The sequence below is a fragment of the Dreissena polymorpha genome, chromosome 3, assembly GCF_020536995.1.
Source record: "Dreissena polymorpha isolate Duluth1 chromosome 3, UMN_Dpol_1.0, whole genome shotgun sequence".
In the NCBI taxonomy this organism is placed as follows: Eukaryota; Metazoa; Mollusca; class Bivalvia; order Myida; family Dreissenidae; genus Dreissena; species Dreissena polymorpha.
The window spans coordinates 84,111,003-84,126,006 of NC_068357.1; the positions used below are offsets into that span (position 1 = coordinate 84,111,003).

General features: G+C 36.9%; 1 protein-coding gene across 5 annotated transcripts in view; it reads right to left on the reverse strand.

The window, feature by feature from the left end:
• Positions 1 to 15,004, reverse strand: part of LOC127875049 (uncharacterized) — an 82,304-nt gene that overhangs the window by 37,496 nt on the left and 29,804 nt on the right. For 3 of the 5 annotated variants that reach the window (XM_052419859.1, XM_052419857.1, XM_052419861.1), the window contains 4 exons: positions 13,704 to 13,789; positions 10,154 to 10,356; positions 7,423 to 7,556; positions 6,125 to 6,142 (listed from right to left, as the gene is read on the reverse strand). In XM_052419859.1, the coding sequence (XP_052275819.1) occupies positions 6,125 to 6,142; positions 7,423 to 7,556; positions 10,154 to 10,356; positions 13,704 to 13,789 (441 nt within the window). The remainder of the gene's footprint in view (positions 1 to 6,124; positions 6,143 to 7,422; positions 7,557 to 10,153; positions 10,357 to 13,703; positions 13,790 to 15,004) is intronic. The other 2 variants (XM_052419858.1, XM_052419860.1) reach the window with 2 other exon arrangements.

Here is a 15,004-nt window from a genome sequence, read left to right on the forward strand (position 1 = left end):
ATAGTAATTTTTGTGAAGTTGAGCAAAAAATGATCAAAAACTCAACATAGAATGCCAAAAATTATTTTGGGTAGATAAAACAAGAAATATCTTTTAAAAAGATATACGGCGTTGATAGTTCAATGAATGCGATCAAGGATAGCGAATGTCTTTTTCTGTGCAGTTCTTAGCTGCATCACACGCAGTACGAGATGTTACGTGGATTTTTGCGGCTTATTTTACATTTTGCTGGTCATAAACCTATAGATACAAAACAGAAAACCAAAAGAAGAATGGAAGTGAAATTAAAACATGAGTCAACTGGCCACATGCGAAGTATCCGTATTTATAGGCGCGTTCTTCGAACAAATCTGTTTTAGTGGTTTGACAGGCATTGCTATTTGATTCGATTATTAACAGTATCGAGAATCATCGGGCTCATGCTTAATACATTAGTCAATATGGTGAAATAATTATTGTAAAATTAATCAAAAATAATATGTATCATTGTATTGTTGAAAACACATTAAGAATCTATTATTGACATACCATAATTATATTGCTGAATATCTTCATTTAACATATTTCTGGTCTAAAGAAAATTCCAGGTCACCAAGTTCACGGATAGCGTCTTTATTATATAACGATTATTTTACTGGCCGCGAACTCCGGTGATGACCTGTATATAAACTCTGACATTCACACACTGGCCGCGAATTGACCCGATACCTCGCGGGTTGAAATGCAATGCATTAAAGTGAGGCCTCACTTCCACTGCTCTTTATACTTTTACATGTTGACAGGAATATGGAAGTAAGTACTAAATATGAGAACATAGCCTTTAAGTATAAACGCTTTTGCCTGACAATCCTCTGAAATTAAGGGGCATGCACAAACTGTATTGATGTCGAGAATTGAGTGTAAAACTGTTCTATCTATTAAGCCTTTTCATTAGAGATAAAATTGTTTCTTGCAGTATAACAGTGTTACAAAGACGCGGATATGTTTCCAATCTTCTGGTGGTATACTCAAATCAGCCAATGGAATAAATGAAGTGTATTCATTCGTACCTAGCCGGGGGAAATTTTATTTGAATTTTATTGGACACTTACGTAAGGTGAAAAGCTGGCTAAATACAGCTATGCCGAAAAATTAGGTTCATTCCGATTAGTGAAAACAAACAACTTTTGCCTTTTAAGACTTTGACACATTAGCACCTCCCGACCTGATACAGTGTATATCTCCATCATATCCTGTGTATACATTATGTTGCCAGATACAACAGTGTATACTGATTTCTTGGCACCCACAGCTGGGATGATAGTGTTGTACCTTCCCATGTTTTTATCACCAAACCTGTTACAAGAGCTGACATTAATTCATGGTGCTGCTTTTCATGGCTCTTTCTAATGTATAGGGACATGTGAGATGTGTTCTGGGAAAACTGGGCTTAATGCATTAATGCATATGAGTAAAACAACATCCTGGAATAGCCGGTGAAGTCTACACCACTAATAAGGGACAACTAATTATCTGTTAATTAAAAAACCTAAAAAAGTGGAAAGTGTAGTACAAGTGCAAAAATAATTCTTGAAAATCTGTGATACAGACAGTTGTCTTAAATATGGCTACAATCCATTATAAGGCTTAATATAACAGAGCAAATATAATTCACATGACAAAAATAACCATGATTTATTTTATGCTTTCCAATGGTTTATAGAGAAATATCAGTGAACTAAAACTGATATTTCACTGTTTCAAACAGTGAAAAATAACAGTGAAAATTATTGATAATTTTCATTGTTTTACCTGAACTATCTTTAGATATCTTTGATTTCCACATTGTTACCCCCAATTTAAAAGCAAATTTTACAAAGGGGGACTACTCTGCATAAATGTTTATAAAAACATACTGAAGAGCTCCCATTTAAAATACATGGGGGTGCCAAAAGGGTAATTATATTGTCCAAAAATGGCAAAAATACAAAAATAATTATTTGTAAGCATAAAATAAAAGGGAAAATTTGTTGGACTTGGTGGAATATCGATTTTAATTCACTCGTGATCATAGAAAAAATAGATTTTCACTCGTGGCTTCGCCACTTGTTAAAATATAACTTTCTATGATCACTCGTGAATTAAAATCAATATTCCACCAAATCCAACAAATATCCTCTATATCATATTGGTTAACGATTCAATATCAAGCTGAATAAATTGAATGTCCATTGGTTATTTCAAAATAAGAGACATGCCCTGGGTAAACCAGACTTAATGCATGTGCGTAAATTATCTTCCCAGACTAGCCTATGCAGTTCTCACAGACTCATCTAGGACATCACTTTCCAATGTTGTTGAGCTTTTAGTTTAAAGGCTCTTGTAAACAAAAATCCTGTCTAGGCAAAAATTGTTACACCTGGGGTATTATTCCAAAAACATCTTAAGTCATTTTTTAAATAATTTCACTTAAGTTCAAAAGTACAATGTTTGGGTTTTCTTTACTAAATAAGGAAAAACATGTTTTTTTGGTATTCCTAATATAACATTGGCATAATGATGTTATTGAAATGTATATCTTGATGCCAATCTATGCAAAATGAAATGAAACACTTAAGACAATATCCCAATTTAAGGAAAAGAATAAAATTTAACTTCAGATGCTTCTGGAATACCACCCCTGATTAGTCTGTGCAGAATTGCACTTGCTCATCTGGGACAATACTTCATGCACATGCAGTAAGTGTGGATTTGCAAGTGACCAACTCATATCTATGACAAGTGCAACCTGATGAATCCATGTGCAAACTACATAAAACTTTTACATGCACAAACAAGTTTCATTGATTGTGGTTCTTTTAGCCACGAGAAATAACTAGCATATTTTGAGTTTAAAAACAAACACAATTACTTCCCCTACATTAAACATATTGTCTTTGTTGTTCTTAATGTAATGATCATCCTTCATACCTGCATAAGATTAGTATATGCATTATTTATTTTTTACTTATTCGAAACTGATCTTGCACGAAATATCGTGATTGCTTTAGTCAATATCATACTGAGTAGATTTTGTCCATTAAAACAGTATCTGTGTTTATTAATTTCTTGCAATAAAAAAAATAAAATAAGTTCCAACTTTAATTAAAATGCCACTAATGCCACTTAATAATCTCCCATAAAACAACTTCTTAACTGATTCTGCCTGAAACATGAAATAACTTATCAGTAATAATGAATTCAAACACATGTACCACTGTCTTTATGAAAAAGACATATAAATATTTTACAGTTTTTAATCAATACAATTAATATTGGGAAACAAAATCAATCCTCTGAGCTTAACATAAAGTAAACATTTGCTGTCAGTCACCTGATTTTAGGACCACAAAGACATATTTGAAGTTGAATAATTGACTACATTAGTGTATGTAACTTACAGCTGAATATTCATAAATTTAAACAAGAAAATGTGACCTTGCCAGTACACAAGATGAAACACTTTTAAAAATAAGTTTAAGTTTAGAATAAGTTTAGTTTATTTAAATTCACAAAATAACAATGCAATACCTCTATCCAAAAAAAGGTATTTTAGTAGAAAACATGTTTTAATCAATTACAATTACTTGAACCATTTGGCACTTAATGCAATCGAACCCTACGTCTGCATTTAAGCTTACTTCAATCACAATTACACCAAAACACCATAAAAATTATAGTTATAAAGTGGAAACTTTTTTTATTTTAAGTATATGTCAACTGATCTGTACCCATTTGGCCCCAAATGCAAACCCTGGCCCGATCAACCTGTAATATACGTACACACACCATGTTAACACAAAATATTCATCCTTATATACTGAAGTTAAAGACCTCAAACTTTTAATCAGTTGTTGGCAAAATTGACATAAACAAAACTTGCCCTAAATGCAAATCTATGCTAGCTCTGCTTGTCATATAGAGAGATGAGTTGTTTCAAGCATGTGTTTAGCTGAATTTAATTAAGTACAAACAGTACAATAAGGGGCATAATTCTGCTGCATTGCAGGTATGAGTTAGGACCCTTACATACCACTCTGATACAACCAAAAGTAAACCTGACTTTTCTAAGTAATACAGGGGCATAACTCTGATAAATTGCAGGTAAGAGTAACGGAACTTAATCAGCGAACTCACACAATGACCCAATACTCATGAGTGAAGTTTTGATCAAATACCTGAAACATTGATATGGAGTTCTTTCGTGTAACCCTTAATCTTAGCAAAACACACACTACCACACAGATGCCGACATTCAGGAGATCAGTAAAGTGCTGACTATTTGGTGAATACTTGAGCTAAAAATAACCCATGTTGTTAACAACAACAACAAAAGTAACAACAACAACACAAGTGCTTAGCAAATCAACACCTGCGTATGAAAACTGGCCATGCAAGTGCATTCTACGATACCTAAAAATACTGACAGTTATATAGTGCATCTTGACCATAGATCCTGAAAAGCACAATAATAAATTATAGGTTAAAATCTACTATGAAACAAACTTGAGAAAAAATGTATGTAAAATAGGCATCTTATTTTAAAAAGTGTGAAATATAATGATATTGTTTCCTATAGTTGATTTATGTCATACATATCATTCATATAACATTTTATTAACAAAAAAGAGATTTTCTTTAAAGCAACTAAAACAGAAAATTAAATGTGATCTAGACTACAAATACAAGCCATTTACAAGAGAATTTCAAACCTAAATCACTACCATTATAACAACTTCTGAAACTAGAAATGGCGCGGCAGAGGCCGACGCGTATCCCCACGCCGAATGTTTGACCTAGGTGTGCCCCAGGGTTGGTAATGGGGCCATGCATAGCTGAGATTGACCGTATTGTCATAAGAGAGGTTCAGTATCAATTTGAAGTGAATCGGTGTAGAAATGAAGAAATTATAGTAAAAGGCAATTTTGGGTGGGTGTGGTCTATGTGGGCGGGGCGCCCCAGGGTTGGTAATGGGGCCATGCATAGTTGAGATTGACTGTATTGTCATAAGAGAAGTTCAATATCAATTTGAAGTGAATCGGTGTAGAAATAAAGAAATTATAGTAAAGGCAATTTTGGGTGGGTGTGGTCTATGTGGGCGGGGCCCCAGGGTTGGTTATGGGGCCATGCATAGTTGAGATTGACCCTAATGTCATAAGAGAAGTTCAGTATCAATTTGAAGTGAATCCGTGTAGAAATGAAAAAATTATAGTAAATGGAATTTTTTGGTGGGTGTGGCCTATGTGGGCAGGCGCCCCAGGGTTGGGATTGGGGCCATGCATAGTTGAGATTGACCCTAATGTCATAACAAAAGTTCAGTATCAATTTGAAGTGAATCCGTGTAGAAATGAAAAAATTATAGTAAATGGAAATTTTTGGTGGGTGTGGCCTATGTGGGCGGGGCGCCCCAGGGTTGGGAATGGGGCCATGCATGGTTGAGATTGACCGTATTGTCATAAGAGAGGTCCAGTATCAATTTGAAGTGAATCGGTGTAGAAATAAAGAAGTAAATGTAAAATAACCTAAAAAAATGAGTGATAATTTCTGACGCGGCCCCACCCCAACCGCTATAACTTTTGACCCAGGGGTCAGATCAAAATTCCAAATAGTGCAGGGTCGCACATATGCTCATAGCTACCATGTGTGTAAGTTTCAAGGTTCTAGTGCTTTTAGTGTAGGAGGAGATAGTGGCCAGGACGGACGGACAGACGGACGGACGGCGGAGATAACCACAATATCCCCACCTTTTTTTCAAAAAGCGTGGGGATAATTAGTTTTTTTTTTAAATATATTATTATAAATTAACAAACGTTGAATCATAGATGATATCGACACGTACGGGTCCTGTCCAAACTATAGTCAGTGTAAAATACTTATCGGAAGTCCAAATGTATTAAATACTCTTGAACACCAAAGCAGCAGTACCTAACATCTATACCAACTTTGAATTTCAACGCTATTTACACATTTACAAAATTTAGCATCCCCTATAATATACATTTTTAAAATAAAAAGTATTTTAATTTCTGTTTAAAGCACTCAAAAGTAACAAAATGTGCAAATATATATGTGCGAAGCCTATAAGAGCAACTTCAAACAAACTTACATGTAATGACACCTGAATCTGGTGAAATGAAACATCATTTTAGAGTTAAAGGAGCAAATTGACAGCTATTTTGATATAATATATATGAGCCTAGTTCAGGGAAAAATAGGTCTTAAAGCATGTTTTTTAAGTGTCGGCCCAGATAAGTCAGTGTTGTCCCACAGGCTTAAATCAGCACGACACCCTCTGCCCAGACTGGAATATGTTAAGAAGAGACTGCATTTAAAGAAACAATCCATAAATGTGGAAAGTGTCATCCCTGTGCAGACTGCACAAAAGAATCTAGTACTAAAAGTTACGCCCATTTATTAAGCCCCGTTTTCCCAGAGTGAGGCTCATATAGTTTTAATATGAGTCGCGTTCTGAGAAAACTGGGCATAATGCATGTGCATAAAGTGTCGTTCCAGATTAGCCTGTGTAGTTCACACTTTCCGCCTAAATTTGATTTTTGCTAAGAAGAGACTTCATTCAAACCAAAAATGTCATTAAAGTGGAAAGCCTTGTCCCTGATTAGCCTGTGCAGACTGCACAGGCTTATCTGGGACGACACTTTACCCACATGCATTATGACCAGTTTTCTCAGAACGTGACTCATCTGTAAACCTACCCATACAGAGTTGCTTGAAATCAATAAATTTCAATACCCAGAAAATCTACAAAAAGTATCATAAAACATCTATATGGCAAAAAAAACTTCAAATTAGAGACAGAGAGTTTATAATGAATAGCCCAATACACTATTTTGACACGGATAACAAGGTTTGACAATCAAGTGCCGAATGTTGACCTCTGACCTTGTGTTTTACCCTCACCTAAAAGGTAACCATCTTTTTTATAGTGGAAGACACACAGTTTAAAAAACTTAACATATGCGACAAGTTATTTCAAATTTCCTCAGCAACGCATGGGAAAGTAGAGCTTAAACAAGACCTTTATTGACATAAAAATGTATTTGACGTCCCGATATTCCTCCTAATTATTAAAAGTACAACATTTTTTTAAATTCAATCTTTGCTCATGTTATTAAATTATCAAATTCCATTAAATCTGCCTAAATTCTCTCCAAACCAATCCCTCAGCAAGAGCAGCTCGCCTCTTACCTGTATGATCATAAAAAGTAGCTACCCCCTTACCAGTCTGATCATCAAAAGTAGCTACCCCCTTACCAGTCTGATCATCAAAAGTAGCTACCCCCTTACCAGTCTGATCATCAAAAGTAGCTATCCCCTTACCAGTCTGATCATCAAAAGTAGCTCCCCCCTTACCAGTCTGACCATCAAAAGTAGCTATCCCCTTACCCGTCTTATCCTGACCGCATCATCCTCGCTCCATGCTGTGGTACTGCGGGGCCCGGCAACCCTCAGTGACCGTGACACCGCCCCACTACCCGCCACACCAACTATCTTCTCTCCATTCATGTTCAAGGTCTCTGCTGAAATGGTCATAAATGAGCCTCACTCTGGGAAATTAAGCCTTTACCACTTAGATACGTATTTACCCTTTACCACTTAGATACGTATTTAACCCTTTACCACTTAGATACGTATTTAACCCTTCACCACTTAGATACGTATTTAACCCTTTACCACTTAGATACGTATTTAACCCTTTACCACTTAGATAAGTATTTAACCCTTTATCACTGAGATACGTATTTAACCCTTTACCACTTAGATATGTATTTAACCCTATACCACTTAGATATGTATTTAACCCTTTACCACTTAGATACGTATTTAACCCTTTACCACTTAGATACGTATTTAACCCTTTACCACTTAGATACATATTTAACCCTTTACCACTTAGATACGTATTTAACCCTTTACCACTTAGATACGTATTTAAACCTTTACCACTTAGATACGTATTTAACCCTTTACCACTTAGATACATATTTAACCCTTTGCCACTTAGATACGTATTTAACCCTTTACCACTTAGAAACGTATTCAACCCTTTACCACTAAGATACCTATTTAACCCTTTACCACTTAGATACGTATTTAACCCTTTACCACTTAGATACGTATTTAACCCTTTACCACTTAGATACATATTTAACCCTTTACCACTTAGATACATATTTAACCCTTTACCACTTAGATACGTATTTAATGCATGTGCATTCAGGGTTGTCCAGATTAGCCTGGGCAGTCCACACAGACGACACTACACTTTTATGGGTTTTTTTTATTTAAGAAAGTTTTTTTCTATACAGAAATCATTTCACTGAAGACTGCACAGGCTATTCTGGGACAACCCTTTTTTGCACGTGCTTTAAGCCCCATTTTCCCAGAGAAAAATATGCAAAATACACTGGTTCATGAAAATCATTACAAGAGTCATGATGGTCATGAATTGCTCACCTGAATCAACATGATCAAGCTACTGTATTGTTTATTTCTTATCGCATGTAAAGTTGGGAAGTGTCAAACAATTGCCATCAGAAGTTAATCATATATTTTTCTTGCACCAAAAATACAATAATGCAATTTGTCATTTATAGGAAATTTGTATTGACATGCAAGATATCTGGGGCTTATTAGCCAATCTTAAGGATATATTGAAGGCAGCTTTGCTACCAAGGTGTCATGCACATATTGTCAGCTCATTCTAATCTATTTTTGTCTTTAAAGGGGCCTTTTCACAGATTTTGGATCTAAAAAGCTCCAGAAAAAAATCAAGAATAAAATTAAACAAGGGACAAAATTGTCACAAAACCAGGTTTTCATTGTGAAAAAAAAAATCTGATAAAGGGAGAAAACTCAAACTGAACTTTTGAAATGAACAAACAAAATTAACCCCCTTTGTAAGTTTGTTTTTAAAAAAAATCTACTTTTAGTCGTGGCAACCTTGACATTGGAGATATTGACGTGATTCTTTCGAGCGACACACCGTCCCATGATGGTGAACAAATGTGCCACATGATTTTAAAATCTCACAATGAATGACATAGTTATGGCCAGGACAAGCTCATTTATGGCCATTTTTGACCTTTGAACTCAAAGTGTGACCTTGACCTTGGAGATATCGAAGTAATTATTTCGCGCGACACACTGTCCAATGATGGTGAACAAATGTGCCAAATGATTTTAAAATCTGACAATGAACGACATAGTTATGGCCCGGACAAGCTTGTTCCGCCCGCCCGCCAGCCCGCCCGCATTCGCCAATCTAATAACCAGTTTTTTCCTTCGGAAAACCTGGTTAAAAAAGGAAAAAAAAAGTAGCCCGCAGCTGGGCTCGAACCAGTGACCCCCGGAATCCTAGAGTAAAATCCAAAATACCGCTCGGCCATCCTGCCAATTATATATGGATGACGTATTTTATACTTTATATAAGAAATCTTCGTAGTTTCACAAAATTAAACGACAACAACAGAACTCTCCAAATTATTCAATCGCTTCGCGTTGCAACACTTTATTTTCAGGTTTTTAAATCGTCAAAAGATGCATATTATGGCTATATTAGACCATGGCAAATGTTCAGTAATACTGTTTCCTCACAAATATCAAAACTAAAACGAAAATTTGCGAATCTGAAATAACTTTTTTCAATTTTGTCAATTTACCAAAACATGAAAAGGTCCCTTTCAGGGACTTATTGCAATTAGCCATATAAATTTTTAGTTGGCTCATTTTATTTTCCCATGCATACAACATGAGAGGCACCTATCAGTTTCACTGATATTCTTGTACTACATTCTCACCAAAAAAAGGATGACAACAAAAACAAAACACCTTTACAATTTTAAACACCTTTCTGTTTCTAAGAGTTGATAAAAAAATTGTTATTTCTATTATTTGATTTTGGAATGAGAGACTTTTATACCGCCAGGACTTTTGTATATCTACTGACATTTTTATGCAAAATACAGAGGTATTTTACTGAGCTCTTCAATTATATTTGACATTTAATTTGTTGAAATATCTTTGACTTTAAGACAACTTAGTTTTGTGACTTGAAAACAACTTAGTTTGTGACTTGAAGACAACTTAGTTTTGTAAAAAAAAGATGTTACTTTACCATCAAACTGAGAGCCAGGGGACGCATGCTTCTTGCTGCTGCCAGCAGTCATGGGTTTGTTGAAGTGCTTGAAGAAGTATGGAGCAGGCACCAGAGGTTGTCGCTGAAAACCGAGGTTTGCGGGAACCGTCTTGGGCCGTTTGTAACCTCCGGTGACCTCAAAATTTGCAAGAATCTCGGCCTGGTTGGGGTTCCTGTAGCTCCTGTAAGAGGACAAGGCTTGTATTGATCAATGTGTTCCCTCTACTGACAATTAATGAGTGGCATCATACAAAAAGGGGTCTTATGCCATATAGAAAGATTGGTCAGGAGCTACCCTGTCCCGTAATGAGACCATGAAACCTTGTGTGACTTTATAGGGGACAGCATAACTCCTGACCATAACTATAACAAATACAAGGATAGTGTTGATGAGCTATTCCAATTTATTCTTGTTAAATTATTGGGGAAAAATATTTGACAATCAGAAAATGTATGTTTGTGTACTGTTTGATTGATTGCATTTCAACACAAAGACTTAATGAGCCACTCTGCAAAAACTGGGCTTAATGCATGTACGTAAAGTGTCATCCAAGATTAGCCTGTGCAGTCGGCACAAGCTATTCTGGGAAAACACTTTCCACTAAACTTGATTTTGATTTAAAGAGACTACCTTTAAACAAAAATGTGCAACTGTGCAAATCTGGGACGACAATTTATGCCCATTCATTAAGCCTAGATTTCTCACACAAATATGCTTGATATTCAAATTTAGCATAAAAGACCATCAAGCTGTGTTTGCAAACATGTTAACTTTGTTCAGTATATGAAAGTAAATGAAGCAAAATAAATTTAATTTGAGCATTGTGCTGTGAAAAAGGGCTTTAAAGCATTGGCATAGTGTCCTCCCAGATGAGTTTATGCAGTCCGTACAGGCTGATCAGGGACAACAATTTTTTCTTTTATTGAATATTTTGTTTAAAGAAAAACTGCACAGGGCGACACTTTACGCAAATGCATTTAACCCCCTTTTGTCAGAGCCCGACTCATTTGTCCTCAGATATGCCTACAAGCCCCTGTATGCGACAATACCTAACATACAAGCCCCTGTATGTGACAATACCTGACATACAAGCCCCTGTATGCTACAATACCTGACATACAAGCCCCTGTATGTGACAATACCTGACAAACAAGCCCCTGTATGCGACAATACCTGACAAACAAGCCCCTGTATGTGACAATACCAGACATACAGACCCCTGTATGTGACAATACCTGACATACAAGCCCCTGTATGTGACAATACCTGACAAACAAGCCCCTGTATGTGACAATACCTGACAAACAAGCCCCTGTATGTGACAATACCTGACATGCAAGCCCCTGTATGTGACAATACCTGACATACAAGCCCCTGTATGTGACAATACCTAACATACAAGCCCCTGCATGTGACAATACCTGACAAACAAGCCCCTGTATGTGACAATACCTAACAAACAAGCCCCTGTATGTAACAATACCTGACAAACAAGCCCCTGTATGTGACAATACCTGACAAACAAGCCCCTGTATGTGACAATACCTGACAAACAAGCCCCTGTATGTGACAACACCGGACATACAGACCCCTGTATGTGACAATACCTGACATACAAGCCCCTGTATGTGACAATACCTGACAAACAAGCCCCTGTATGTGACAATACCTGACAAACAAGCCCCTGTATGTGACAATACCTGACATGCAAGCCCCTGTATGTGACAATACCTGACATGCAAGCCCCTGTATGTGACAATACCTGACATACAAGCCCCTGTATGTGACAATACCTGACATACAAGCCCCTGTATGTGACAATACCTGACAAACAAGCCCCATGTATGTGACAATACCTGACATACAAGCCCCTGTATGTGACAATACCTGACAAACAAGACCCTGTTTGTGACAATACCTGACAAACAAGCCCCTGTATGTGACAATACCTGACATACAAGCCCCTGTATGTGACAATACCTGACAGTGAAGCATATACAAGCCCCTGTATGTGACAATACCTGACAGTGAAGCATATACAAGCCCCTGTATGTGACAATACCTGACAGTGAAGCCTATACAAGCCCCTGTATGTGACAATACCTGACAGTGAAGCCTATATAAGCCCCTGTATGTGACAATACCTGACAGTGAAGCATATACAAGCCCCTGTATGTGACAATACCTTACAGTGAAGCCTATACAAGCCCCTGTATGTGACAATACCTGACAGTGAAGCCTATACAAGCCCCTGTATGTGACAATACCTTACAGTGAAGCCTATACAAGCCCCTGTATGTGACAATACCTTACAGTGAAGCCTATACAAGCCCCTGTATGTGACAATACCTGACAGTGAAGCCTATACAAGCCCCTGTATATGACAATACCTGACAGTGAAGCCTCTACAAGCCCCTGTATGTGACAATACCTGACAGTGAAGCCTATACAAGCCCCTGTATGTGACAATACCTGACAGTGAAGCCCCTACAAGCCCCTGTATGTGACAATACCTGACAGTGAAGCCTATACAAGCCCCTGTATGTGACAATACCTGACAGTGAAGCCTATACAAGCCCCTGCAGGGTTGTTTTCCCACTTTTTGGGAAGATAGCCCATGGCTTTGGAATTGGGAATTTTATCGGCTTTTTCATGAAATTGGGAAAATTAATTCATTAGCCTTTTTTTTCCACACGAAAAGTCCACTAATTAGAGAAATACTAAATTTGATATAACACTTTATAATCATTAAAATTAAAAGAACAAAATCATAAAAGACTTTGTGAGATGTAATTGAATTCAAATTGAGAAAAAATACGCATAAGACACTTCTTTCTAAAAAAAAAAACAAAAAAAATTTTTTTTTTTTTTTTTGGAAATTGGGAATTTTTTGCCACATTTTGGGAAAAAAGTATACTTTTTGGGATTGGGAACATAGCCGAATTTCGGCTATAAAATCGGGCCAAAAAAAAACCTGCCCTGTATGTGACAATACCTGACAGTGAAGCCTCTACAAGCCCCTGTATGTGACAATACCTGACAGTGAAGCCTATACAAGCCCCTGTATGTGACAATACCTTACAGTGAAGCCTATACAAGCCCCTGTATGTGACAAAACCTTACAGTGAAGCCTATACAAGCCCCTGTTTGTGACAATACCTGACAGTAAAGCCTATACAAGCCCCTGTATGTGACAATTCCTGACAGTGAAGCCTCTACAAGCCCCTGTATGTGACAATACCTGACAGTGAAGCCTATACAAGCCCCTGTATGTGACACTACCTGACAGTGAAGCCTCTACAAGCCCCTGTATGTGACAATACCTGACAGTGAAGCCTATACAAGCCCCTGTATGTGACAATACCTGACAGTGAAGCCTATACAAGCCCCTGTATGTGACAATACCTGACAGTGAAGCCTCTACAAGCCCCTGTATGTGACAATACCTGACAGTGAAGCCTATACAAGCCCCTGTATGTGACAATACCTGACAGTGAAGCCTATACAAGCCCCTGTATGTGACAATACCTGACAGTAAAGCCTGTAGTGTAGCTGCCTGGCCGGGCGATGGCCTTTCGTAAAGGCAGCAGACTGTGCAATGAGTCTGGGTTACCCTGAAAGACAGACAAAATAGTATGAACAATAAGTGCGCTCTGCAAAGAGGGTTTAATGCATGTGCGTAGTGTTGTCCCAGATTAGCCTTGCAGTCCACACAGGCTAATCAGGGATGACACTTTTTACCGTAACTGGGTTTCTGCTAAGAAGAGGTTTTCTTTAAATGAAAAAATTCCATAACAGCGGAGAGTGTCATCCCAGATCAGACTATGCAGACTGCACATGTTAATCTTGGACAACTTTTTACCCACATACATTAAACCCCCTTTTCACAGAGTGCAGCTGATATGGCTAAGTCTTTAAAACTTATCCATTTGACTCATGGCTAAGTTAGAAACTATTTTGGCATGTTCTAATCTTTCTCAAACATTTATGGAACATGACATGCAGTCATAATGTCAAAATGTACAACTGTTATGAGATTTGGAAATTTTTGTCCTATTGCAGCCACCTGCCATTTCATCTCTTGACCTCCGAATCTATAGGGACCTTACTTCCCTCAGGTTTAACTCCTGTATATACTTTGTGAGAGCAGTTTTATGTTCACCAACTGATTGATTATTGTGACTTTGGTTAGTGGTCACATTGCTGGACAGTAGATATTTCTGACAAACCCAGCTCAAGACCACAGTAAAATTGAAAACATTTCAGTAAAAGTAAAGAATGGGTCTGAATCCTGAAATAATTTTGGAATATTCATCTGCTCAATAGTTATAAACTCTAATATTTGAATGGCAACATTCTTCAAATGTGTTAAAGACGTAAAGTTCTTGGTCATCAGAAATACAGCTATTGAATGTATCTTTTATGCGTCTTTGAAGTAGTAGAACAAAGAAATAATTATTTATATTTTTATTTATCTGGAATTACTGTAAGTTTGAAATGAACGCTCTCGAGCTGAAACAAAATAACTTTCTTGGCAAATAAATTAAATTGGTTGAAATTTCAGTAACTTAAATCTGATGAGATATTCATGAAAGTAATACATTGATTGAGTACTTAAATGAAAGTATAACATTGATTGAGTACTTAAATGAAAGTAATACATCGAGTTAACTTAATATTATTGTCTGTTTGTAATTTGTACAAACCATGATAGGTGACTCAAGTGGGATCCTTTTGATGTGGGAACCACTAACATGTGATATATCTTGAACAATAGTAAAGTGTTTTTTTTTCACCATTTTGGGAATGGGGCTGGATCGCATTGGATT